Source organism: Eptatretus burgeri, chromosome 11 (genome assembly GCF_056783735.1).
Source record: "Eptatretus burgeri isolate ZD-2024b chromosome 11, Ebu_testis_v1, whole genome shotgun sequence".
NCBI classification, from domain to species: domain Eukaryota; kingdom Metazoa; phylum Chordata; class Myxini; order Myxiniformes; family Myxinidae; genus Eptatretus; species Eptatretus burgeri.
This window is the reverse complement of record NC_140971.1, coordinates 17,614,113-17,627,630: the sequence shown is the minus strand read 5'-3', so window position 1 is coordinate 17,627,630 and position 13,518 is coordinate 17,614,113. Positions and strand designations below refer to the sequence as shown.

The 13,518-nt window shown below is 43.5% G+C and overlaps 1 protein-coding gene across 5 annotated transcripts in view; it reads right to left on the bottom strand.

The window, feature by feature from the left end:
* Positions 1–3,078: 3,078 nt before the first annotated feature.
* Positions 3,079–13,518, bottom strand: part of RSPRY1 (ring finger and SPRY domain containing 1) — a 117,444-nt gene continuing 107,004 nt past the window's right edge. For 4 of the 5 annotated variants that reach the window (XM_085845388.1, XM_085845386.1, XM_085845385.1 and 1 more), the window contains 3 exons: positions 11,394–11,546; positions 6,060–6,164; positions 3,079–5,869 (listed from right to left, as the gene is read on the bottom strand). In XM_085845388.1, the coding sequence (XP_085701514.1) occupies positions 5,737–5,869; positions 6,060–6,164; positions 11,394–11,546 (391 nt within the window). In that variant the 3' untranslated portion in view covers positions 3,079–5,736. The remainder of the gene's footprint in view (positions 5,870–6,059; positions 6,165–11,393; positions 11,547–13,518) is intronic. The other variant, XR_015049107.1, reaches the window with a different exon arrangement.

Genomic DNA, 13,518 nt, shown 5'->3' with positions numbered 1-13,518 from the left:
CGGTCGCCAGCTTGTCACTCAGGAGGATTAATCCCTGGCCGTCCTCGGAAGAGCCGGACATGGGGCCACCGCTCACAATTAACGTTATGGTACGGTGGGTTGTTTTAAAACCACGAACGCCACACATTTAACCACGAGTTCCAGTGTCTGCCGTCAAATGATTCAGTTTAACTAGAGGTCACGTGAGCGGGGAGCGCGCCCTCGGCAAAGCACCACTGTTATCCGATTAGATTTTAATTAGGGCGGCCGAGCGTTTTAACCGCTGGTGCGTGCCGACGATTTTTGGTCAAATCTGTGGTAATGACCTCCCAGTCTATCTCGGTTTGGACAATGCCAGACCAATGGGAGGAAAGGACAAACACGGACAGGTTGGACATCGACAAATAATTTATTAATTATAAAATAAATAAATAAATAAAGAGAACTTTTTATTTGCTGAGGTAAATAAAGAATTTCAAAGCAAAATCAATCGAAATGCCAAGAAAGAGACAAAGAGCAGATGTTTAGCGGGGGTTCACTAAGGCCTAAGTCACATTTGGCTCGGCGGCCGTAGGGTCGACAAAATCGACGGCCACGAGCAATTATAGGGCGGCCGCAGTATTTCCACGGTCACACAATGTAGCAGTCACATATGTTTTTATTTTTCGGGTTTCCCAACCTTGACCGAACCCAGTACCTGCAGAGCCGAGCAGCCGCATGGCTGAGGAAGTCACCATTGCAAAGCTCCTTCTTCTTCTTCTTCTTCTTCCATTTTTCTTCACCGGGCGGCATGATTCAGCATTATATTGTAAAACAAGTAATTAAATCTATAATCATGTACATTTTCTCCTCATTGATAATAATTAATTAGTTTGGCGAAATGCGACCCGGAAACGATAAAAATGCTATCGGACAAAAAATTAAAGGACATTATGGGACTAAAAAAAATCGAGTTATCGGAAGTTAACTGGTCCGATAACGATAAATGGAAGTTAACTTCCGATAATTATCTGTTATCGGTTTATCGCTTTTGTGCCCAACACTGGTGGCAAACACCTATACTCCGATCTCGAGCGGTAGCGCACGGTCGACGCAGACTGCAAAGGAGGCCGTACGTAGGACGCACGGCGGGCGTAGGGGAACCGTGCGTCGACCCTGCGTTGTCCGCAGGTAGTCACACAGACCGCAAGGCCACCGTGCGTTGAACACAGCGACGCCTTAGGACTACCCTACGGTGACTGTAGAAATAGTGCGGCCGCCGTAATTTTTTGGGGGGGTTGGCAAAATTCATTTTTCATTGATAAGAGCCTACGGCAGGCACCGAATAACGCAAGCCCACCGTATGCCCTACGTACGGTCGACGTGGAACACATCTACGTCACAGCTTGGTTTGTCAAATTGCTACGGCCAACCTAGAAATGAAAAAGTTATAACTCCGCGCTATAATTCCACGGCGACCCCTAAGGTCTGTAAAAGATAGCCATACGTCGCAGGGACACCCTGAGGCCACCTCAGAAACTCTGCGGCCGCCGCACGTTTCTGTCAATTCAGGGGGGGGGGGTACAGCCGCCATATCCTAGCTATAGAGCAAATGTGACTTAGGCCTTACTTACAGATAAACACAGACAAGGGTACCCAACGGATCATTCATGGGGGGGGGGGGGGGGAGTAAGAATCGTCTCGCTCAACAGAAAGTCGTCCGTGAAGTGAAAACGTCCTGAAATGTGCGCATGTGTGCCACGTCCGTCGCCAGCACCCAAGCTTGCCATGCACCCTCTCGCGAACAGCCTTCAACGCCAGTCGAAGTCTGGAGGGCACCGGGATAGTCTGTCGCGGGTTAAGACCCTGGTGTTGTTGGTAACCGACCCGTGCCTCACTTGTTGGTGGTGCTGCTCACATCCACACACTTGCTTGCTTCTCCTCTTTCGTGCGCTTACACCCACTTATTGATCGCTTCTCAAGCTTATTTCTCATTCTCTTCTCCCTCCCTGGCTTTCTTTCACAGAACGTACCTCCTGTTCGTTTTATATCTCCGGGCCGTCTCCGCGGGTACAGTCCGCCCCAAGCTCACCCCGCTCCACTTGCGCACGGTTACCATGACGACCCATGTGCTCTCAAAAAAGGCTGGCGTTGGAGCTCATGAAAGAACATTGCTGAGGAAAAAATAAGGGTGGGCTTCAGAGCTCGTGAAAAAAAGTGTGTGAACATGTCTGTTGTAAAGAAAAAAGCTTCCCATAAGAGAGGGGGTCTATCCTTTACCCTTCTCAACGCATCACATTTAAGATCCCATTAGACATTGGGATGGGGCTAATCTGAACATGAATTTAAGGAAATAACTGTCTGAGGACCAGGATGTGTGGATGCGTTCATCAGACTGGATTCCGAAATCCGTAACAATATCATTTGAAACTTACCTTGTACATGCACAAGCCCGAGATATGTTCTTCCCATCGGTGTTCCGAAGAACCTGATCCAAACAAACAGTCCATTCACCAGCAGCGAGGGTTTGTGTAGCACGCATCCGTCCACTCGGGCCTTGCACCGACCCACCTGGTTGGGAGTTTGCAGTACAAGCAGGTGCCCGTTCAGCTAGCTGGTGGTCGTATGGCAGCTTAGCTGCCGGGGTAGCTATCATTTCTTGAAGCGCGACTGTCGCTGATGCAGTGCCCTTCTACCAGTACACACACTGGAACTGGTACTCATTTCGCCAACCTCTGAAGGATGACAGGCCGAGTCAACCCCCTGGTGTATTAATTCAGCGGCCGACGGGGCTTGAACTCAGGACCCTAGGATCCCAAGCCGCTACCCTAACCATTGAGCCAACACCAGGCTTGTTCAGCTAGCTGAAAAAAGTTATCCACGTCATTCGTTGTGCAGTCACAGCCCTTCCTCTCAAGTACGTTTCCAAGTATTTTCGGCTTCTTTCAAAAGCTTGGTGAGCCTTTCCAAGTAACAATCCTTATCCAGGTCAAACAACACATTCTATTTCACCCCAAGCATACCTGCCCGTGTGCACCAACCATTTTTGGGGGTGGATTACATCACTTCTAAAATGCCATATTACTGGATGCAAAACATCGACAAATAGCGGAATGAATATAACGTGGCACATACGTTTATTCCACCAAATATATAAACGATGCCACCGACAACTTTGCGTTCATACAAGACTTGCTAAGATTCAGATAATTACCTCGTCTAATACTCCATGTTTGGCAGAATGTGCCACAAACACCTATTTCTGATACACTTATAATAAAAGAGGAGGGGGGGGGGGAGTGGTATATTTGCAAAATAATTACTTCTGTGAAAAAAAAAAAACTTACATTTTATGACAATCACTTATGGTATCACAAACGGACACCCGAAGATACTCCACAAGGAAATCACAAGTGGGAGGAACACCACGCACAACCAATGTTCCGTAATGTCGTTACATCAATTTTGCGCACGTACTTGGAATGGGAGTGTAACTGATGGATTGATTACATCTCAAAAGGTGGACAATGCCTTGCTGAAGCACTCGTCAGGCGACATTTTGATCATCGTTTGTTTTGAAAACTCAAACTTATCGTACTTGGGCCTTCAAATATTTCTATCAACAAGATACTCACAATAGTCCAAGACGTGCCAAAAATAGGTAAAGGCACACATATGAATTAAAAAATACATTTAATATATATTCTCTTACTCATGTGAAGACATTGACAAATAGAGAATTGCTGTTTCTGACTATCGTTTCTCATTCATAAAAGTTTTTGAAAGCCACTTGTATCAAGTTATCATGATATGATTGACAGAATGTTAGTGAGTTACACATTTACATTGTACTCAGTGAATCAATATTCTATTACCTGCCTTCAGCAAGCAGTATTACCAGATGTACAAGCAGTATTGGACTATTGGAGTGTGCTTGGACATAAAAGCAGCAGTGCAGTGTGCCCGGATATACAAGCAGAATTGATTGGCAGTGTGACCAGTTATGCAAGCAGCAGTGGAGTGCCCCTGGATGTAAAAGCAGCAATGCAGTGCCCCTGGATGTACAAGCAGCAGTGGAGTGTGCCCAGATGTAAAAGCAGCAATGCAGTGCCCCTGGATGTACAAGCAGCAGTGGAGTGCCCCTGGATGTAAAAGCAGCAATGCAGTGCCCCTGGATGTAAAAGCAGCAGTGAAGTGTGCCCCTGGATGTAAAAGCAGCAATGCAGTGCCCCTGGATGTACAAGCAGCAGTGAAGTGTGCCCGTATGTAGAAGTCAGCAGTGCAGTGTGCTCGGATGTTCACGCAACATTGAAGTGTGCCCGGATGTACAATCAGCAGTGTAGTGTTCCCTCATGTACAAGCAGCAGTGATGGGTTCCCTGATGTACAAGGAGCAGTGAAATGTTCCCAGATGGACAAGCAGCAGTGCAGCCCCCTCAGTTGTATAAGCAGCAGTGCAGTGTTGTGGGACACATCTGGTAATAAAGCTCATTACCTGGCTACATCTTTAATGCCAAGCTTTTGTTCACAGAAGGGGGTTATTGGTCGGTGTTTTTAAAAATATTTTTGCAGTCTTTATATTGCAATGCACGTTTGAGCTTTGACTCCATTTAGCTGTGCGAATACGAATGAAAGGTTTGGCTTTCCCCCCCCTCAATCTTGATTTACATTGCTTGTTGCATGTAAGGGATATCAATTAGGGAAGTTTAATCGGTAAACAACAATAGAGGTATCTACAAAGAACATCAGCTCTCCTGACACACACAGTGTGCACGCACACAAAGAAAATGCCACAAGTACACATAAAAACAAACCATTCAGTAAAACATCTTCAGATGGGTTTCTATCAGAAGAAATGCCTTTCCAATGCCAAATTATTATTATTATTATTATTTTTAAAAAGTGTACATTTTATTGGCATCTCAACAACTGAACCATTTATAGTACAAATTTGATTTATTGCACAAATTTGATTTGACACTTGCCGGGCATGATGACAGTGGTTAAAGTTTTTCGTCATTTCAAAACGGATAAAGCAGAGCAAGGGGGTGGGGGGGGGGAAGAACTGCTAATCATTTCCTATAGAATATTTTGAATTCCTGGTCTCGGGTCTGCTAAAGAAATAAAGGAAAAACAAAGGCAAATGTTTCATTTTCACATGACATAAAGGACCGCTTGTCCACATGCCTTTATCGGGTCGACTTACCCCTGGAGTGTTTGTGTTATTTGCCAAATACACCATTCCACAAATATTCTTTGTACTAAACTTTGCACCTCACCCGGTTCCTTTGCTTTCGTGCCCAAACAGAAACTTTCGGCTGCAGCAAAGTATTACCTTCAACATACTTGGAGCCATCGCACAGCTGTATCTGCAGAAGTACTCCAAATGGCCATTTTCAGATTAAAAAACAATTTCCTTACAAGTTCTTTGTAAAAGCTGTGCAACCACAACTGTGGCCAAAACAGTTGCTGTCAGGTGTGGAGATTCCCACACCCTTACCCCTCATCTTCATAACCCTACCATTTTCACAACTCCAAAACATTACACTCCACCAGGTATGTGCAGCAACATAAGGCACACATCTGCAAAGTTCTTTACACAGTTCAACCACTTCAAAAGAGAAAATAAAAAAAAGAACAAACATTTTTAAAAATGCGTTCCTCAGCAAGGGAATACAGTCCATACCATCACTGCCAATCAAGCAACCCTGTTTCCAGAGTTTCTGGTGATATTATTTCCCTTGTAAAAGGCCCCAATGTTCATGTTTCAAAGTAGGTGTCACAAGGTCTTCTTTTGGCCCTGTTTTGGAGATGGACAGCCCATGGTTTCTGAAATGTGTACACGTCCACAGATTTCTTGTCGGCACAATGGACAGATGTCCAGTAGGTGGGCACAATTCATGCAAATATCCCTGGGGGTGAGAGGGGATTGAGCATGGTATCAAGAAAGCCATGCAAAACAGGCAAAACGAAGAGTTACAGTAGTTGACTTTCCTGACTTGCTAGCAAACAATTAAATCACTTAATCTCAAACACAAAATGACATTTCACTGCCTAAAGGCACTTGACTTTCAAAACTAGATCTGTGAACGATGTGCTCACCTGTGACCACATGGATGTAATTCTGTGTCAGAAGGGGAGTCGCAACAGAGTGAGCACGAGTGTTCCGGAATGCTCATTTTGCGTAGTAGGGCCAACCGCTGTTGTCTGCCACAACACCAAACATGAGGTCAGCATGTGTGACCAATGTAAAAAAAAAGAAGCCGGATAGCAAGTCCGATTCGGGATGGGCAAACCGGCAGGTAAAGCGAAGGATGGGTTGACACCTGCACATAGTAGCTCAATTAAACAAAAGGTTTCTATCAAAAGGTAGGCACCGAAGATCCCTGAAATATAGTTGAGTACGATAACAATGTAATGGCTGATGCCATCTCAATCGCTTCAAACATTGAGAGTAGTATAAATATGCCGATTCGAGTGGACCTGGCACTGACAATAAGATAATGGCAAAGTCAAATAACATGACACCAAGCCAGCTTCTCTTCCAACGAAGTGGAAATTCCAAGCGTGACACTGATAATGTTAACAAACAAGAAACTGCCTCAAATTTTACCTTAACTCGAGAAAAACCGATAAAATTGCAACACTGCTGTGAATTCTGACTCGCACAGCATGCAGCAGCGTCCCATTGAAAGGGAACCAAGTGACCGACACATTCAAACAGCAAGCCATTGTCATTTGGTTTGATGTGGGGTGGTAAACATTGTGGCTGTGTTGAGCTTCATGGGTATCCTTTGGAGCAAGGTATTTTTTTCTTGGGGACTAATAAATGGTGGCCTTGGAACTTTCCTCTGCGAGTGGCATCACTCCCCATGTTTTGGACAAGGAGAAGCTTCTGTGGGCGGTGGGTATGGTGAGTGATTGCTCAAGCAAGCGGTGGAAGGCCTCATCTTTTGTTACCACCCATTTGTTGCCCTTGGGAGTGCGTGGCGGTGGTGATGTTAAGGAGGGCGAGTGAGAGGAGGAGCTTCTGAGTGCAGTCGGATGACTTCAGCAATCGTTGACAGCTACTCAAAGGTATTTTTTTTTATCCAGCACATCTCAGATCATCCACAGTAAAATTCAGCTTATGCTCTTTAATTTTATGACACATGAAGTGCACTTTCAAATTCAGAACATGATGCAATCTTTGGGAATTTCAAACAGAAAACCAACACAAAGATCTGGAGCTGGGAAACTAAAGTCAGAACGAAATTTGGCATTTGCCTTACAAACTGAAAGGATTCAATATATGGATGGTGAAATGAACAAGAAGAGGAAGAAGATGACTAGCTCGGAGAGAAAAGCACACACCAGTAGAAAGGAAGGATAACTAAGTGGCGGCACAACTCATTTGGCTTCAACAGCAATGTTCATGCTCCCTCAACCAAGTATAATGATAGTCATTTACTAACCCAGAGTCGACTGGCATTCTTCAATCGATGAAGCTTACTAACCCAGAGTCGACTGGCACAGTCGAAGATGAATACGTACATTGAGATCTGTGACTTTAATCTTTCTGAGAAACTTGATATTTTTGCCATAACAGAGGCATGGCTAAAAGAAGATAGTGATGACAACACAGCCTTGGCAGACATGAAGAACACTCTGTCCAACTCCTGCCTTCAGACATTACCATGCTAACGGAAGAGTGGGGGTGGTATTTGCATCATCATGAATAGTGGCTGTTCAAGATGCCAAGAAGACAAGACAGAGGCCAAGAAACATTTCTTCAAATCATCTGAATGTCTCGAACGTCCGTAAGCTCTCCGGTCTGTGATTCTCTGAGGTTTATAACTGCATATAGAACAAGACTGAATTACCGAAACAAGCTTGCATCTTTTTGATGCATATCATAATTTCTGGTGGTGGTCAATTTACTTTCGAGTACTTTTATCAATTTTGGTGATTTCAGGATACGTGTGAACAATTCAGCATGAAATGGAACGAGATCATTGAATGATTTACTCATTTGCTGTGGTTTGACGCAGTTGACGATTCAATCGACTCAATCACGAGGTTACACACTTGGTCTCTTAATTGTTAGTGGCACAGCAGACTTTATCAGCAAAGTGCCTGTGCTCCTCAGCATACCTTCGGACTACACTGCAGTATTCTTTGCTGTAGCAGTCTCATACGGTAGCAACAAAGATAATGAAAATCTGAAAGGTCCCTCCGACAGCTGAACTTCGATAACCTCAAAGGCGATATATGCAGATGCCTTACATGAGTGCTGCACCAATGCACTCAAGAACATCCTTGACCAACATGGGCTAATCACCCCACATTGGTATTCAAATAAGACCTCATTCCCTCTCCCTGGTATAATGAATTTCCACCTGCAGTGAAATGAGAAAAAGGGCTGGCAGGATGGCTGAGAGGTACGCACACTCGTCTCTAATCTGTCGAGCCTGGGTTCCATTCCTGACCCAGCTATAAACTGACAGCCTGGTATTTCACAGGCAGGGTCATTCATCACTACAACAGGCAGGGTGTTTCAACAATATGTGTGCTGTCCCTCGGATGGATGTTAAACGGATGTCCCGCATGCCAGCATTTGTTGGTGGACGTTAAAGATCCCATGGTGTCCTTCGCAAAGAGTAAACGAGCTATTGCCGCCACCATGGCCAAATTTCTGTCCCAACTAGTTGAACATCAGTCCTGGCCAGCCAGTGTGTGAAGACTTAGACCAATCTTCCCCCGGCCGACCCCGCAAGAAAAGGTGGGAGAAGGACGAGATGGAGAAGGAGAAGAAGGAGAAGGAGGATGAGGATGAGGAGGATGAGGAGGATAAGAAGGAGGAGGATAAGAAGAAGGAGGAGGAGGAGGAGAAGGAGGAGGAGAGGAAAGAGGAGGAGAGGAAGGTGAAGGAGAATGAGAAGAAGGAGAAGAAGGAGGAGAAGAAGAAGGAGAAGGAGAAGAAGAAGGAGAAGAAGAAGGAGAAGAAGGAGAAGGAGAAGGAGGAGAAGAAGGAGGAGAAGAAGGAGAAGGAGGAGAAGAAGGAGAAGGAGAAGGAGAAGGAGAAGAAGGAGAAGAAGGAGAAGAAGGAGAAGAAGGAGAAGAAGGAGAAGGAAAGAAAAGTAAAAAGGAGGAAAAGAAGAAGAGTAAAAGGGAGGAGTAGTAGTAGTAGTAGTAGTAGTAGTAGTAGTAGTAGTAGTAGAAGGAGAAGGAGAAGGAGAAGGAGAAGGAGAAGGAGAAGGAGAAGGAGAAGGAGAAGGAGAAGGAGAAGGAGAAGGAGAAGGAGAAGGAGAAGGAGAAGGAGAAGGAGAAGGAGAAGGAGAAGGAGAAGGAGAAGGAGAAGGAGAAGGAGAAGGAGAAGGAGAAGGAGAAGGAGGAGAAGGAGAAGGAGAAGGAGAAGAAGAAAAAGAAGAAGAAGAAGAAGAAGAAAAAGAAGAAGAAGAAACATTCTCTGGTAAGGTATGCATATCTGATAAATCACTTGTGACAAATTCAGACGTTTTGTCAATTTATATTTTTAATCACAAAATGGGGATATCTGTAATGGCACACTATTTCACACTAAAAAAGCATAAGCCTGGTGTTAGCTTAACAGTTAAGTTGGCTGGCTTGAGATCTTAGAGGCTTGAGTTTTGAGTCCGTGTCAAGCCGTTCACAGAACACCAGGTGGGTGACTCAGCCTGCCATCCTTCCAAGGTTGGCACAATGAGTACAGTGCCAGATCACTGGCAACAGGGGCACTGCAACAGCGGCACAGCTGCACTTACAGAAAAAGGATGCAACCAGTAGCCAGTAGCCATTGAAGAAGTCAAAGTTGACAGGAGACAAGCAGATTTTCATAAACAAGTCTTCCAGGAATCGCAGTCTCAATGAAAGCCAACAAGGAGTTTCTGCAGAAGGACATTACTAACTGACCAAATGAATTTATCGTCATTTCCAAAATGAATACAAATAAGCTATCACAGAATCTGCTTTCCCATAAGTCAGATCAGGTTCTGGCTGAGAACAGTTTTTTTTCATGAAAAGATAAGCAACCTCTGATTAGCATTTGATGTATCCACTCTCTCAATGGTGACAAATCGGATAAATTCATTAAATCACTACCTCGTAGAGTTTTTTCCCGGCTTCCCCCCTCCCCCATGCTCTCTCTGGTATTGGGCCTAAATTGCATGGTGACATCAATGGAGTTATTAGTTGGTCTTGAGCCCTTCATTGCAGCAGATGTTGCCAGCAGCCCACTCCAAAGTAATCGTGTTTTTTGGTGGTGGTGTTTCATATGCAGCTTGTGGCTACTGGTTGCATCCTTTTTCTGTAAGCACAGCTGTGCCGCTGTTGCAGCACCCCTGTTGCCAGTAATCTGACACTGTACTCATTGTGCCAACCTTGGAAGGATGGCAGGCTGAGTCACCCACCTGGTGTTCTGTGAACGGCTTGACAGGGACTCAAAACTCAAGACCCTAAAATCTTAAGCCAGCCAACTTAACCATGAAGCCAACACCAGGCTTATGTTTTTTAGTGTGAAATAGTGTGCCATTTCAGATATCCACATTTTGTGATTAAAAAAATAAATTGACAAAACGTCTGAATTTGTCACAAGTGATTTATCAAACATGCATACCTTACCAATATATCGGTCTATTTATGATAAATGTTACAGTTTCCGAATAATTTTTTTCAGTTATTGTTGTTATCCTGAAAAACGCAGCCAGGACTTGAATATTTTTTTCCCAATGGTACATTTATGATAAATAAAGAGCAGTAAAAGGAAATGAGAAGCTTCAAGAAAAGTATCATTTTTGCATCCAAGCCAACTTGTGCAAAAAAGGTATTGGATATATTAAAAATAGACTTCAGCATGAAATTAGGAAATTTTCTCTTCCAGACTGGTATTACTCCCAAGTTGCTAAGCTTACAGATACAGATATTGAATAATGCCAGGTTCTAAGGATGATGAGATATAAGGCACTTTCAGACATTTCAAACAAATACGACTGCATTATGAAGAAATTAATTTCAGATAAGAGGGTGTCGAGAAATACCGACAAATACGTGTTTGACATCCAATGGGGGTAAAAGCAATGGGGCTGAATGAAGGAGAAGAGGAAGATGATGAATGGTGAAAAGGAGATTCAGGAAGGTAAAGTGAGCAAGAAAAAAAAAGAAAATGGTTAATGTTATTGATATCCCAATCAAAGATATTTTGGTTTGACAAGATTTGATAGTGAATTAGAGGAAGTTGAAAATGAGGATGACGATAAAGCTGGAGAAGAGTCTGAGGAAAGTGGTGAAGGCAGAAGTTATATCTGGAGACCCAAACAACCGGAATGCACTGGTTTCCTTATTTATTATGTTAAAGTCGTGGGTGATATTTAAATAATGGCTGGGACGTCACGGGCGCTCGAAAGGGGAAGCCGCGGGCACCCGACATGGACATTTAACCTGGGAAGGATGATCTTCTCTTCATTCGCGAGTGATGCATGGTCGTTGAAAGTGTTGAACTTGAGCTGGGGAGGGAAGCGGAATGGTTTAGCCCCAAAGTTGAACTCACACTGCTGAAAGGACATAAAGCTGGCGGCAGCAAAAAATCCCGAGCTGGGGCCAGGAATAAGGGAGAGTGCAAGTGATAAATAAAAGTAAAACAAACACAATATGCAAATAAATATAAAATATAAATTGTTAGCTGGCCACACTGACCAGATGTGAAATCTGAACGATGATAAAAAAAAATTAAAAAATGGAAAATAAGAGCTCTGATGTCATGGGTCATGATAAGCAGAATGCATTCCCCCTTCTCACAAACACAAATATCACTGCATTGTATTTGAAATTTTTTTGTGGAGAAAGTGGTTCAGTATAAATTTCTTCTTTAGGTTTGCCTGTTTAACGTTCCCATCTAAGTACTTATGCTTGAGGCATCTATGTGTGGAGAAAGTTGTAATAAGACGACTAACTAAGTGGGCTTGTGTGCTGAGGGGTGAGCTTTCTTGTGTGACACCGTTTGCTTGTAAATACGTACTTTTTGCTAATCCTTGATAAACTATTTTCCAAACTTTCCGCTCATCTCTTTCCATTGGTTGGACATAGCATGTAACTAGTGTCAGGGAGTTAGTTCTGCTCTGCCATTTCGTTATGGTCATTTGTGAGCCAACGCTCCACTTACGGTATAGCTCGGCTGTTCTGATTGACAACAGTGGAACGCGAGGAAGCACAGTCATTCGTTGGGTGATTAATTTGTCGGGAAGGTAAAGTGGGATTTGGATGCTGGACCCAACCTACATTAAACATCTCAGATTGCGTCTGTGGTTGTTCACCAACCCGACGTACCGTGGAGTTATCTGTGGCTCGTCAGCTTCAGGGTCATCCACCGGGTCAGAGAAGTCCCCCTCACAAAGGGGAATGCCGCTAATCCGTAACAATATTATATATATATATATATATATATATATATATATATATATATATATATATGTATATATACATATATATATATATATATATATATATATATATATATATATATACACATGTATATATATATATATATATATATATATATATATATATATATATATATATATATATATATATATATGTATACATATATATACATATATGCATTATATACAGTGGGGAGAACAAGTATTTGATACACTGCTGATTTTGCAGGTTTTCCCACTTACAAAGCACGTGGAGGTCTGTAATTTTTATCATAGGTACACTTCAACTGTGAAAGACGGAATCTAAAACAAAAATCCTGAAAATCACATTATATGATTTTAAAATAATTTATTTGCATTTTATTGCATGAAATAAGTATTTGATCACCTACCAACCAGTAAGAATTCTGGCTCTCACAGACCTGTTAGTTTTGTCTTTAAGGAGCCCTCCCATTCTCCACTCATTACCTGTATTAACTGCACCTGTTTGAACTCGTTATCTGCATAAAAGACAGCTGTCCACACTCAATCAATCAGACGCCAACCTCTCCACAATGGGCAAGACCAGAGAGCTGTCTTAGGACATCAGGGACAAAATTGTAGACTTGCATAAGGCTGGGATGGGCTGCAGGACAATAGGCAAGCAGCTTGGTGAGAAGGCAACAACTGTTGGCGCAATTATTAGAAAATGGAAGAAGTTCAAGATAACAGTCAATCTCCCTCGGTCTGGGGCTCCATGCAAGATCTCACCTCGTAGAGCCTCAATGATCATGAGAAATGTGAGGGATCAGCCAAGAACGACACAGCAGGACCTGGTCAATGACCTGAAGAGAGCTGGGACCACAGTATCAAAGAAAACCAGAAGTAACACACTACGCTGTCATGGATTAAAATCCTGTAGCGCACGCAAGGTCCCTCTGCTCAAGCCAGCGCATGTCCAGGCCCGTCTGAAGTTTGCCAATGACCATCTGGATGATCCAGAGGAGGAATGGGAGAAGGTCATGTGGTCTGATGAGACCAAAATAGAGCCTTTTGGTTTAAACTCCACTCGCCGTATTTGGAGGAAGAAGAAGGATGAGTACAACCCCAATAACACCATCCCAACCGTGAAGCATGGAGGTGGAAAC